At 35.9% G+C, this 13,978-nt stretch overlaps 1 protein-coding gene across 3 annotated transcripts in view; it reads left to right on the top strand.

Annotated features, from left to right (window-relative positions):
• UTRN (utrophin) overlaps positions 1 to 2,775 on the top strand; it is a 559,804-nt gene extending 557,029 nt beyond the window's left edge. For 2 of the 3 annotated variants that reach the window (XM_051997902.1, XM_051997900.1), the window contains one exon: positions 486 to 2,775. In XM_051997902.1, the coding sequence (XP_051853862.1) occupies positions 486 to 494 (9 nt within the window). In that variant the 3' untranslated portion in view covers positions 495 to 2,775. The remainder of the gene's footprint in view (positions 1 to 485) is intronic. The other variant, XM_051997901.1, reaches the window with a different exon arrangement.
• The last annotated feature ends 11,203 nt before the right edge of the window (positions 2,776 to 13,978 follow it).

A 13,978-nucleotide genomic window follows, 5' to 3' on the forward strand; every position in this document is an offset into this window, starting at 1 on the left:
GGACAAAATGTCTGTCGTGAGATGTACTCCCATTTAAAGGAGTATGGATTTGCAAAAATCTTTCTGTGGTTTCATCTTATTTTATATGAGGTATAGAATAACTGTCCATGAATAGACATGGGATCCTATAAGAAGCATGTGTGTAGGACATGGAAAGGTGACTCAGGAAGAAAGGAAATCGTATTCATAGACAAGTAATTTTCCCTTCCCCAAAAGAAGAAAATGATTCCAAACATTACAGTGACTAGAAGATGATTAGGTGACAATAAGATGATAAGGCTAGTGGAAAGGAAAGTGGACATGGAGAGGAATGAAAAGTCACACAACACTATTGTCTGTTTGAGGAAAATAATGCTTGAGCTTTTTAGAGAGAAATGGGATGTTTTTGTTTTTGTTTTCCTTTAAAAAGTTGGCAAGTCTGAGCTATCTGAAGTGGGTTTTTTTTGGAAGTACTGTCTTGATAGTGCTGTGTTCCCTTCACACAGGCAATGTGAAACATTCACCTGGTTGGCCAACACTTCCTGACATACGATCCTACCCTTTTCAACAACGCCAATTTGAAATTTCCTTGACTCAGACTCTGCATGGCACCTTGAAGTTCACATTGTTTCACTCTGACTGTGTCTTCTACTGAAGGAGTAAAACATGGAAGATCCAAAGATGGGGATGTCATGTTTTTATAATAATAAGTTCTTGTTTTCTTCCCTTTCTATGCAATTGTAAATTGATGAAGAGAGGTATTTGGAAATGGTTATACATTTGTCCTTGATTTGTATAAATATACAGCATTGGGAAAGGGGGTGGGGGCTTTATATATTGTACCTTCTTTTTTGATAACCAGGAAGAGAATTGCATAAAATAATTAGAAGCAAAATGTTACATTTATACATTCCTTTCTGCTCCTCACATTTACTTTTGACAGTGACTTCATTTATCTACTGATATTTTGATGATGTTGTTGAAGTTATTGACATACATCAGCCATTTGACCAAGTAGGTATCTGAAAAGCCTGGAATTATTTTCCATGACTGGCCACAATAACAGGATCACTTAATTCACTCAAATGTTATTTATTAAAAATTAGGCTCTCACCACTCAGCTATGTGCAAACTGTTTAGCTTCACTAACAATTGCACACTCACCTACAAAACTTTTACTACCTGGAATAATATTTCTTTTGGATTATCTCTTTTTTTTTTTTTTTTCTTTCGTTTGATTTCCCAGCCATATGAGAAAGTGTTTGCTCTTGGAGATTAATGTCAAATTCTACCCTAGAGAAAAATAACATTTAAGTGTATAATTGTAATCTTAAAGAACTTTTTAATTGAAATTTTCCCAAAGAGCATTTCTGTTTTTTTACCCAGAAACAAACACCCTTTCCAGCTTTCCAAGATCTAGATTTTCAGCCATGAAGTACAAACTATTCCCATATCTAATTGTTATGTCAAAGCAAAAGAATGTCCTTTATTCCTTCTGAGCGTGTTTTTGTTGTTGATGGGGTTTTTTTGTACTTAAAAAAAAAAAAAAAGGAAAGAAAAGAAAAGAAAAAAATAAGCCCTTTCCAATACTTGAAACTTTTATTTTCTTTCTAAATGCAATGATCAACCATGGAGTTTGAGTCAGTGCATTACAGAGATCACATGACTTCTTTAGAAGTACTTTTTAAAGGCTAATTAATGGAAGACTTGATTTCCCTTCATTGATTATCAAATTTAGGAAAGAACATTTTATAGGCGATTACATGAAATTTAAATTAACACTTGGAGGACGGGTTCTGCTGCACTGAGTACATTTGGGCATTTGGCTCAGCATCAAGTTAATATCTGATTCAGTAAACATACTATATATTTACCAAACAGAGAAAGCAAAAGCCTATTCAATGTTATACTCATAGATACATAAGAAAGTCCCTAAATGAACTGAGACTCATCCCCAAAAACAGAGTACTTGGATTGTAGAATGTATGCTTATAAGTCATCAGGACATGGTAACTTTGGATTCTCTTTACTTGGGATATGGCCCAGGAGGAGATTCAAAGTTAACAAAATTTGTTCTTTTGGAAAGGGTTGGGTGGGGAGGGTTGGGTTGGGATCTATTTGCAGCATAGATATTTTGAAAAGAAAAATTGTTTTATATGAGAGGAAAGCCATGACCACCTTTCTACCTCAAACCCATCTTCATTCATAGTATTGGAAATAGCTTTATGCTACTGTATTCTGCAAAGTCTATAGCTTTTACCAGACCACACTGTAGCCAAGAAAAAGAAAAAAGCACCCCTTTTTAATTAAGGAAAAAGAAATATCCCTGAACACTGAAGTTCACAGCTGTAGATTTGGTGTCTTTCTTGTTATTACTTTGAGAGGTTATGTATTAAATTGTTTTTCTGCCTGTATTTGTATGCAAAGTATGTCCTCTGTTCTGCTACTGAGTAAAAGCTACTTAAAACACTACATTGTAACATTCTTCCTCTGAGTAATAAGAAATAAAAAAAGGAATATATTGCAGCAATTATTAGAAAAAGTTATGTAATTCTTTTGAGGTATGTGGGAAAGAATGGATCATACACCACCATCTAATCTGGTTATATACTCTATTTTTCATCCAGAATAAAAGTAATTTTTAACACAAGATTGCTCTGATATTACTCAGCTAAGAAATAAATTATATTTAAAAGGCTATTGTTCAGTGATAGAACTAGAGGCTTGAAAATACATTTATGAAAGTAAAAATATATAGAGATAATGTTTCTCAATAAATCTACATATTTTCTGTGATTTCTCTTTCTTTCTCACATATAACACTCATTGGTGCTTTCACACACGTACCAATTTGCACTTACTTTGCAAATTTAATAACCAGGTTTTGGGGGGCAAGGGGTGGAATTGGTGATGTTGATCTTAAAGAGTACACAGAGCCTATTGGCTAGTGAATAATTTTATAAAGATGTCACCACAATGATATGATTGCCATTTCAATTTTATTTCTTGACATTACATTCTTAGAATTTTTTATTTTTATATGATCAAACGGGTGTATTATATAGGATGAGTATTAAGAATTGACCATAAGCTTTTAATAAAATATTTCCAAAGGGGGAAATAATATTCCTTGGGTGTACTTGGGATGAAGAGTTTTCCCCCAATAAGGTTTAAGAAACACATAGAGTAGCCTACCAAAATAAAGAAAAACATAAAGATAAATTCAAATTAATCAACATTTTTAGAGTAAATTTCCTACAAAAGGATACCAAACAGGGAAAAATGACTGATTTCTAGTAACTGGTTGGGTTAGTATTTGCATGTGAAAAGAAATGAGAATGTATTATTACAGTGAATCTAAAACTCTTTCCTTGTCATACCTTGATAATAATGTATTTTTTAAAAAATAGTCTTCCAAAATTACCCTCCAGCTAAACTTGTTAGCTCATTATGGTGTAAATGCCAACATCTTGGTCCTCCTGTTGCTTATAGAAATGTATTGCTGATAAGCTCCCAGCTGGAAGAATCCTTACCTTTAGATCAATGGGCTAGTTAAGGCCCCAGGTGTGCCTCTTAGAACAAATTGCCTAATAAATAAGGAGCACAGGAAGGGACTGAAAAGTCTCAGAGGCGCTGGGTCACTTTACAGGAGAATCTGGAATAGCTGAATTTGGCCAGCTTCACACCCAATTGGAGGACAAAGAGCTCTGGACTGCTGTTGGAAGGTTGAAGGAAAAATGAAAGGAAGAACTATGATTACAATTTACTTAAAAGGGAAAAGGGGTCTCCTCCACTCAGACTTGAACTGTTTTTAATCCCTGGCTGTGGAGTTGAAGGCCAAAGAAAATGGAAAAGATCTTCAGTGAGATGCCTCAGGGTCCCAAAGTAAATATTTTCCTTTAGAAAGAATATGAGGGCAGCTAGATGGTGCAGTGGATGGAGCATCAAGCCTTAAGTCAGAAGGACCTGAGTTCAAATCTGATCTCAGACAACAATACTTCCTAAATGTGTGTCCCTGGACAAGTCACTTAGCCCCAATTTCTTGGGGGAGGGGGGAGAGAATATGAATATTATTTACATAATCCTTGCATGTATTCTTTTTTTTTATCAAGAATTTCAGTTGACATTTTGAAGAATAGGTACAGGAATCATAATTCTTTTTATGATTTATGTGCTCCTGCCCTCACCATCTTTTAAGATGGCTAGTATATGCCAATATTATCCCCATTTTACAGATGAAAAAACAGACTTTGACGGGGATAGGGACATAGAAATAATTGCCTTAATAAGACACTTAGGAAGGTTGAGAATATTGATCTCACACAAGGAAGCAGTGCTCAAAAAAAAAAAAATTGAAAATGAAACAACGAAAGGTAAATAAATTACCTTATCCCCCTACTCTTTCCCCCACCCCTACCTCCCAGCTGTAGATTGGAAAGGATTAGGGAAATCCTCTTCCCAACCAGTTGAGTCGGGAGGTTTTTAATTGGATTCTTCTCTGTGCCTAGCAGAACCAAGCATTGAGTACAGGGAGAGAGAAGGCTGGACCTAGGGACTGGTAGTGATGCATGGTACGGGGGTAGAGGGAAGATTAATGAGCTTTTATTAAGCAACTATTTTTTGCTTGGAAATGGACAGAGTACCAGACATAGTTAGGAAGACCCGTTCCTGCCTTCAAATCTAGCTTCAGACCCGTAGTAACTGTAGGAGCCTGGGCAACTCACTTAACCTAGTTTCACCTCAACTTCCTCACCTGTAAAATGAATCTGAGAAGAAAACGGCAATCCACTGAAGTATCTTTGGCACAAAAGCCCCAAACGGGATCATGGCATGACTGAACAAGAAAAATTAGCTAAGCATTGTGCTAAGTACTTGACAAATATTTCATTTGATCTTCTAAAATATCCCTGTAAGTACTGTTGTTACTCACATTCTATAGTTGAGGAAAACGAAGCAGTATTTTAGTTACTTGACTAGTGTCACAAGAAATAGTTGAGACTATATTTGAACTTGGGCCTTCCTCTCTTTCCATGGATGCTAATCAATATTCAAGCTTCCTGATATCAGAAAGGGGAGTTAGAGCTTTTACTATTAACAAGGTTCCTTCTTTGATTTTTGAGCATCCCTGCAGCTTTTTTACTTAGAAGGTTGAGAAGGCTGCCATATTTTAATACTGGGCAAAATCAGAGCTGATATTCAAACCCAATTGTCTCTCACCTCCAAGTCTCCTGCTCTTTCCACTTAAGCCAGTGGTTGAGATAGATAGGGGCAGATCCCATTCATTTTTCACAAATTGTAGTGTTTTCTGACCAAACAAGTAGATTACTGGAAGAAAGTAGAAGAAAATGAATAGAAATTTTAAAATCATAAATATTGATTCTACAGGGCAACCCACAGATTGTAATTTACCAAAGTATTCATTGTTAATCGGGACAATTAAGTAATTGCCAGTTCCATAATTTTTTTAGCATTCCCTACATTCACCATTTAATTACAAAACAAAACCCAATCTTTTAATATTTGTGTGTGGCACAACAGTTATGGAGTACTACACATTGACATAAATTAGACTTGGAGACAAAGCCTGAGAACTGAAGTAGGAGTCTAGTCACATAGAACTTCTTTCTCCTGTATGTCAATAGGTAAAGATTAGATTATAAGCTCACTGAGGACAGGGGCTGCCTTTTTTTTTTTTTCTCCAAAACCCTGAGCACTTAGCACCATTCCTGGCACATAGTAGGCACTTAACAAATGTTTATCAAATGAATGATAGAGTGAAAAGCTGTGGAGTTTGAAGGAGCCGGACACAGGTAAGTAACCATGTGAGAGTGTGCATATTTCAAAAGGCTTGAAAGAGCTGATTGTTAAATATTCAGTGTGAGCATTTATACCTTAGAATTGCCAACCCCACTAATTAGAGCTTGATTTATTGATTGTCTAGACCAGTGGTTCTCAAAGTATGGTCTAGAGAATCCTGGGGATCCTGAAATCCTTTTAGAGGGTCTACAAATTCAAAAAATAGTTTTTATTTCTAATATGGTAAATGTCTATAAATATAATCCAGATAAACATGCCTTGGAGAGATCCTCAATAATTTTTAATAGGATAAAGGTACTGAAAACAAAAGTTTGAGAATCACTGGTCTAGACTTAAGAACATGATGGGGGTCTTCCCAATTCTACATTTGGCATTCTATCTGCTGTGCCACCTAGCAGCCCAATTTCTCCTAAAGAGCCCAGTTAAGTATTTGTCATTTCTCTCTCAGCCTGTGACTCCACTCATACTCTTATAATTATGCTATTTGCAATATGTATGACCCAATATATGATCTTGATTTCTCTGTGCCTCAGTTTACACAGTTGTAAAAAGAGGGGATTGGAATTAATTATTTTTAAAATCCTTTTAATATCTTAAGTCCTTGAATTTTTCCTTTTTCTGATTTTCCCTAATACTTTTGGGTTGCTTTTCTTGTTAATGATGAATATAATAGACCATCCAACCTCGAAAAGATGCCATGAATATAGGAGAAAGAATGCTCAAATCAGGAGTTTTAGATTTCAATTTCAGTTCCAGAGCTTGGGTGGGGGACTTCTCCCAACCTGTTTCCTCATCTGTAAAGTGAGAGTGATAAAGGATGAACTTTAGCCACAAGGAGGTGAGACTGAATGAAATATAAAAATGCTACTTTACTGTCAGATATTATTAAATCAGTTAAACTCCCAAACCTGTCTCTAGTCTTTACATCTATGAAAATGGGAAAAATAATATATATAAACCTACCTCAAAGGGCTTCGAAGGAAATGTTTTGTAAAACTTAAACTATAAATGTGAGTATATGTTCTAATTTATGCTACTCTTCCATATGTGACATTTAAATGTTTTTCAAAAAAATTAAAGATAGAAGTGTGAAGTCTCAAAACTTGAGATCATTATTTGTGAATCAAAAATTTGCATTTTTGGTACTTTAAGGTAGATATGCCAATTTTAGTAAATGGATAAAGGCTTATTGACCCCCCCCCAAAGTAAATTTTACCCTCAAAATATAGAGTTTAAGTAGAATAACCACCAGCAAAATATGGCTAGGATGAACTATTTCTCAGAATCATTCCAGAAATGGCATCTTCTACATTGTGAGTTTACTAACAAACAAGATTGAAGTACCTGAAAGCAGCTATTCTAAAATGTTACTCAGTGAAGTTCATAGGCTTCTTGCATTTATTGTTAAGTGGCATTTGGGGTCAGCTGATGCGTAGCTTTGCTTTAAAGAAAAGAAGACCAAGACTGAGAAGTCACATGACCAATAGGAGTAATATAGACCTTCCATTAAGCCTGTTTTGTTGAGTCTTTTCAGTTAAGCTTGATTCTTTGTGACTCTATTTGGGATTTTATTGGTGAAGATACTAGAGTAGTTTGTCATTTCAATCTCCACTTCATTTTACAGATGAGGAAACAGGCAAACAGGGTCTGAGGCCACATTTGAAGATGAATCTTCTTGACTCCAAGGTTGACACTCTATCCATTGCCCTTTGATGCTGTACTCATGGATATATTTTTAAAAATTTTTTTTTTATTTGCCAAATATCAGATAACAGAAACAGATTTTTTAAAAATCTTGTAAATTTATAACAGAAAGTATTTTTACTTTAACATTTTCTATCAATAGAGGGCATAATGAAAAAATAAAAGATTTTAAAACATTAAATACTCATGGATATTTTAATACATTAATAGCACCTAAAAATGACAGTGGTTTCCATGGCATCTAGAAAAAGCTGGTTGGAAATTGTCCTTATTTATTTCGTATTGTTCATGGAAAAGGAGAATTGCTTGACAGATACAACTTATGCTAGTCACTTTAAAAAAATTCATTCTATAGTGAAATAGGGATCATTCTCAAGACTTGATCACAGCCTGAAATGAACTACCTAAGAAAGCATCTAATCCCTTTTTTACATTATACATGGAGTCAGGACAACCTTCTGACTACTAATTCAGTTTCCTACTTTTTTTTTTTTCTTTTTTTTTTACTGAGGCACTTGAAGTTAAGTGACTTGCCCAGGGACACACAGCCAGAAAGTGTTAGGTATTTGAGGCCAGATTTGAACTCAGGTCTTCCTGACTTCAGGGCTGGCACTCTATCCACTGTACCAAGTAGCTGCTGCTTTCCTACTATCTTGATAGCAAAGTGAACTAGTAGTACAGATACTTACAACCCATAGGCTCCATTGCAAATGATTTATAAATTATGTTTTATATATTTGTTTTTAGCAACAATTCATCAGAAAAAAAAGTTTTCTAAATATGATAAACTTGAGGACCATGCTCTACAGGATACAGAGAGCCAGAAATACGAAAGAAAAAATAACCATTTGGGCTGCCCCCATGTATGATAACAATTTTATCAAATATATCTGGTCATTATTAAATTCTGAAATAAGTAAAAGAATACTCTTTTTCTGATTTCTGAACTTTTAAGTGCTATCTTGTTCATAGAATTGAACTATTTCTGATTTTTAAGTATGATGGGAATGTGTCTATCTACTTTATTGTCTTTCGCATGGCTGAAGAGGAAGAGAAATTGAATGACAAATATGCTGAATCACCAAAACCCAACAATTCCATAAGAAAGTCCCTTGCGTGGGTAAACTTATCCTGAGATAGAAAATAGGCCAATAAACCACATCTAGTATACCTTAGATAAAATGAATTCCGAATTTGCTTAGACAATGGATCAAAAGTCATGAAAAAGTAGAAAATATCTAAGAAATAATCATTGATGGCCATGGACAATTATAACTAAATAAAGTAGCTTCTAAAGTTTTCAGACCTGTAATGGGCTGAGGCTTGAGTTGATACACTGATGTCCCAAGCATGTGAGGCTAAATAGTAATTGGACCATACTCTATTAATATATAAGCTTGGAGAAAGAATGACCCCTGCCCACTCCTTGTGCAAGTCCTGATGTGTTGTATAGGAAATGACATTTTTGGTGGGTGGAAACAAGGGGGTGAAAGGGGAAGCGGAAGGAGAGACTGCTGGCTAGTGTCCTGACACAGCTGCTCTCATTGCTATCATGGTGGCCATTCATCTCTGATTTCCCTCTGCTAGCTGGCTTCCTGTTGCAGCTGCCCATATTGCTATCACAATCCTTTTTCACTTCTTCACTTCAATAAAGATTGAAGATTTTTCCCTTAACCTGAATTCCTGACTCTGGCTGATTTTAAATATTCGGTTATCACACAGACCCACCTAACCCTATAAAATTGAAAACAAAAACACTTTATATTAATTACTTATTTTGATCCATACAACAAACCTCTGACATGAATTATGTAATTATACCCAGAAAACAGATGAACAAATTGAGACTCAGATTTAAAGCCTGAAAAAAAAAAAATCTCAAAACTGATCAAGACCAGAGTATGGATTCAAAGTTATGTCTAAGGGCAGCTAGGTGTAGCATCAGCCCTGAAATCAGGAGGACCTGAATTCAAATTTGACTGCAGATACTTAACACTTCCCAGCTGTGTGACTCTGAGTAAGTCACTTAACCCCAATTGCCTCATCAAAGTTATGTCTAACTTTAGAATTCTATGCCCCATCATGCTGGTGACCTAGGAGACTTACACTCATAAGGAAAGTCTAAGGCCCAGGACTAGAAATGGAAGAAAAAGTTCTAAGATTATAACTAACAGAATTGAAAATCAACAAGTATTGAAAATACTTCTTTAGAAGCACTGAATCTATTTCTATTTTTAAAAATCATAACAATAGTTGTAATTTAGATATTAAGGGGTTTGCAGGATGAGATTTTCAGCATTATTTTTTTAAAAAATTATATCTTAGAATTCAAATCTACTGAAAATCTCATCCTGCAGTTTCTGTTTTAGAAGAGATACTCAAGCCACATCTTTTTTGACCAGGCCATTGTTAAATGCTAGTGTAGTACAATAAACAGACCATTTCTCCTAAGGTCAATGGATCCAGATCTCAGAGAGTAGCTCATTTTGATTGCCAAACATGTGCCTACAAGCTGTCATAATTGTGAATTGGAAACAAGATATACAAACAGCTGTTTGCCTGAGCCAGTACTTGGAGAGCAATCAGTGTTTACATTTCCAATTCCACAGAATGGCCTGGGAACATAATTGCATATCATTGAGTAACTTTAGTGGGGGAAAGCAATGAACTTTGAAGCTTTGGGTTTAAAGAACATCCCTTTTAACTAGTAAATATTATAAAAGGCAATTTCCAAATGAATTCTCTTTTCCTCTTAACACTTGGACTCTGGATGCTGAAATTATCCTTATGGTCAGGAGATTAACCATAAATTTCATTTTGGATGATGGTTGTATTGTTTGTGGTAGATATCTTTTGTTCATCAGCTCTTCTGAGAAGTTCTAGTTATCTCAAAAAGCTAATGTGCTAATAATGGACAAGCTCATAGTTAGGAATGTAAAAGGCAATTGGATGGTACAGTAAATAGAGCCGTGGGCCTGGAGTTAGAAAAACTTGACTTCAGATGTGATCTTAGTCACCAGCTGTGTGATGCTGGACAAATCACTTCATTCTCTTTCTTCAGTTTCCTCATTTGTAAAATGAACTGAAGAAGAAAATGGCAAACCCTTCTAGTAACTTGGCCAAGAAAATTCCAAATGGGGTCACAGAATCAAACACCACTGAACAAGAACAATAAAAATCTTTACAATATTGCTTTACCTTGAATGTAAAAATCAGATAAAACTTTTAAAAACAAAACCTTGACATAAGTTTTTATTGATGCCTTTTGTTTTTTTTTTTTTTTAACATTACCCTAATTTTCCCACTGTGTCTCTCTCTCCCATTCCTAGAGAGCCATCTCATATATCAAACAGTATTTTTAAGACAAGACAGAGAGACAGATAAAGATACACACACACACACACACACACACACACACACACACGGTAAGCCAATAACAAACAGAGAGACAGAGCAAGGGAAAGACAGAGAGGCAGAGCAAGCCAGAGAAACACAGTAAGCAAGACACACAGAGCGAGCAAACAAGAGATAGGCAGAGTGAGTGAGAGAGAGCAAGCAAGAGACAGAAGCAGAGCGAGCAAGAGACAGAGGGAGAGTCGGGCAGAGTGAGCGAGAGAGCCGAGCAGAGTGAAGAAGAAATAGAGTGAGCCAGAGATAGAGTAAATGAGAGACAGAGGCAGAGCTAGTGAGAGAGAGAGCAAGCAAGAGACAGAAGGAGAGCGAGCAAGAGACAGAGGGAGAGTCAGGCAGAGCGAGCGAGAGAGCCGAGCAGAGTGAAGAAGAAATAGAGTGAGCCAGAGATAGAGTAAATGAGAGACAGAGGCAGAACAAGTGAGAGAGAGAGCAAGCAAGAGACAGAAGCAGAGTGAGCAAGAGACAGAAGCAGAGTGAGCAAGAGACAGAAGCAGAGCGAGCAAGAGAGTGAGCGAGAGACAGCAAGCAAGAGACAGAAGCAGAGGTAGAGAGAGAGGCAGAGCAAACAAGAAACAGCGAGAAAGAGACAAAGGCAGTGAGCGAGAGACAGAGGCAGAGCAAGCAAAAGAGGCAGATCAAACAACAGACAGATCAAGCGAGAGACAGAGAGGTAGAGCCAGTGAGAGACAGAGGCAGAGAAAGTGAGACAGGCAGAGCAAACAAGAAACAGAGCAAGCCAGAGATAGAGCAGCGAGAGACAGAGGCAGAGTGAATGAGAGACAGAGGCAGAGCTAGTGAGAGAGAGCAAGCAAGAGACAGAAGCAGAGAGAGCTAGCGAGCAAGCAAGAGACAGGAGCAGAGCTAGTGAGAGAGGCAGAGCAAACAAGAAACAGAGAGATAACGAGTGAGAGACAGAGACAGAGAGAGGCAGAGAGAGAGAGACAGACAGACGGTGGGGGCGGGGGGGAGACTGAGACAGACGGACAGAGAAAGAGAGAGAGTGAGTCCACATAATCAATTGCACTTAAAAAAAAAAAGTCTGAAAACGTGCAAATGTGCAACAAGTGTGTACCTCTTATCTCTGCAAAGGGATTGGTTGGGGATATCCTCATCTCTTCTTTTGAGCAATGTTTGTTCTTTATGATTTTGCAACATCACTTTTGATTTCTTTGTGGTTCTATTTACATCATTGTAGTAAATGTGTGCATATATTGTTTGCTTGGCTTACTTCATTCTGCATCAGTTCATGTACATCTTTCCATGCTGTACATTTATCAGTTCATCATTTCTGACCACACAGTAATATTCTATTACATTAGCATCCATTACAATTTCTTTTAGCCAATATCCAATTGAAAAAAATTTTTTTCAAAAGAATTACAAAATATTAATAGCTACATTAAAATGCCTCTAACTTTTTTATAGAATGATCTTTAATATTGTCATAGTCATTTAGAATGTATTGTGGAATATGGCAGAAGGTGTATGTGTTTATGTGTATGATGATATAAGCTTAATTTCTTCCAAATTCTTTTCCATTTTTCCTGACAGTTTTTATCAAACAGAAAGTTCTTGTCTAAGGACTTTGTTTTTTTCAGTTTATTAAATACTAGGTGACTGAGTGCCCTTGTTTTTGATTCTCTCTTATCTAATCTTACATTGATCTGTCTTTCTATTTTTAAAGTAATAACCAGTACCAATTCATATTCTTAAGAGGTCTAGACAATATCTACTGACTTTAAACTATCTAGTTAGGGCAGAAAGATGCTCACAGGACCAGAGGTTTTTATCTAATAGAGACTCCGGTGTTTTCAAACATCCATTCAAAAAGACACAGAGTGAGGATTGCAGCAGTTCTGCTACTTCATCAGTATGCCTTTACAAAATGGTGCCAGGGGCTTCTAAGAATCCACAGAATCAGAACAATCTCTTTACATGCAATAATCACTTTGACCAGGTTTTAAACACATTTCTTCAAGCTGGACGTTTATTGAATACATATATGATCTGGATTTTTAAAATTAGGGGTGAGGGAAAGAAAGATTTAAGACCTAGATTTTACCCTTCAGACAAGGCGCTTCCTGTCTGGTTGAGAAGATAAAGCTGTGGTACATTTAAAATGATAACTAAAATACAATGTAAATTATGGAAAATCATGATGTCTAAAGAATCAAGGTTGTGAAGTGACCCAAAGGACGATGAAGAGATGCAAAGTGGACATAAATAGACTCATGCATGGCACCAACATTGACGAGTAGATAATTGATGATAATGTTAACATGTATTTGTATGACTAGTATAAATATGATCAGTATAGAATGATGACCTATGTAACTATAACAAAAACAATAGCAGGAACAAATGGAATAATAAGAGGACAACTCAAGTAATGACTACTAGCATTGATGAAATATTGAAAGACCTGAGAAAAATGTTCAATACTTAGGTATGTTAGTTTCAAATAAGAATTCAAAAAATGTTGACACAAATTCAAGGATTCTTAACCAGGGATTGGCAGATTATTTAAAATTATATTTTGAAACTCTTTTAATAAAATTCATTTCCTTTGTAGTGATAGCCATTTTATTTTGGACATTTACAAACATCATTTTGAGAAAGTATGTTGAGATTTTGCTGACTGGACTGCCAGAGGGACTCACATAACACACACAAAAAGTTTAAAAATAGTCTAAGCAGAATATTTATTAGTAATAGGAAACCTGGTGTAAAAACTCAATTGGGGGATATATGGATAAGCAAAAAAAAAAAAAAAAAAGATATTGCCAATAAGAAGGGCTTTAAAAAGCCACGTACTACAATGTACTTTACTACCTTATTTAGTGTTCTAGTCATTTTTTGACCCACAAAGCAAAGCTGTACATTTAGCCACGTTACAGGAATACCAATGTTGTCCAAAGCTGCAGATTTATTGAACTCATTAGGGTTAGCACTCTTATAAGCAGGAGGACAGAACAACAAAAGCAATTTTCAAATATACTAATTTAGAGTACACAGAACCCAGGAACCTAATCATGGGTAGACCAGAGAAGGAGAAGGATAATGG

The sequence above is a fragment of the Antechinus flavipes genome, chromosome 4 (assembly GCF_016432865.1).
Source record: "Antechinus flavipes isolate AdamAnt ecotype Samford, QLD, Australia chromosome 4, AdamAnt_v2, whole genome shotgun sequence".
Classification (NCBI taxonomy): Eukaryota; Metazoa; Chordata; class Mammalia; order Dasyuromorphia; family Dasyuridae; genus Antechinus; species Antechinus flavipes.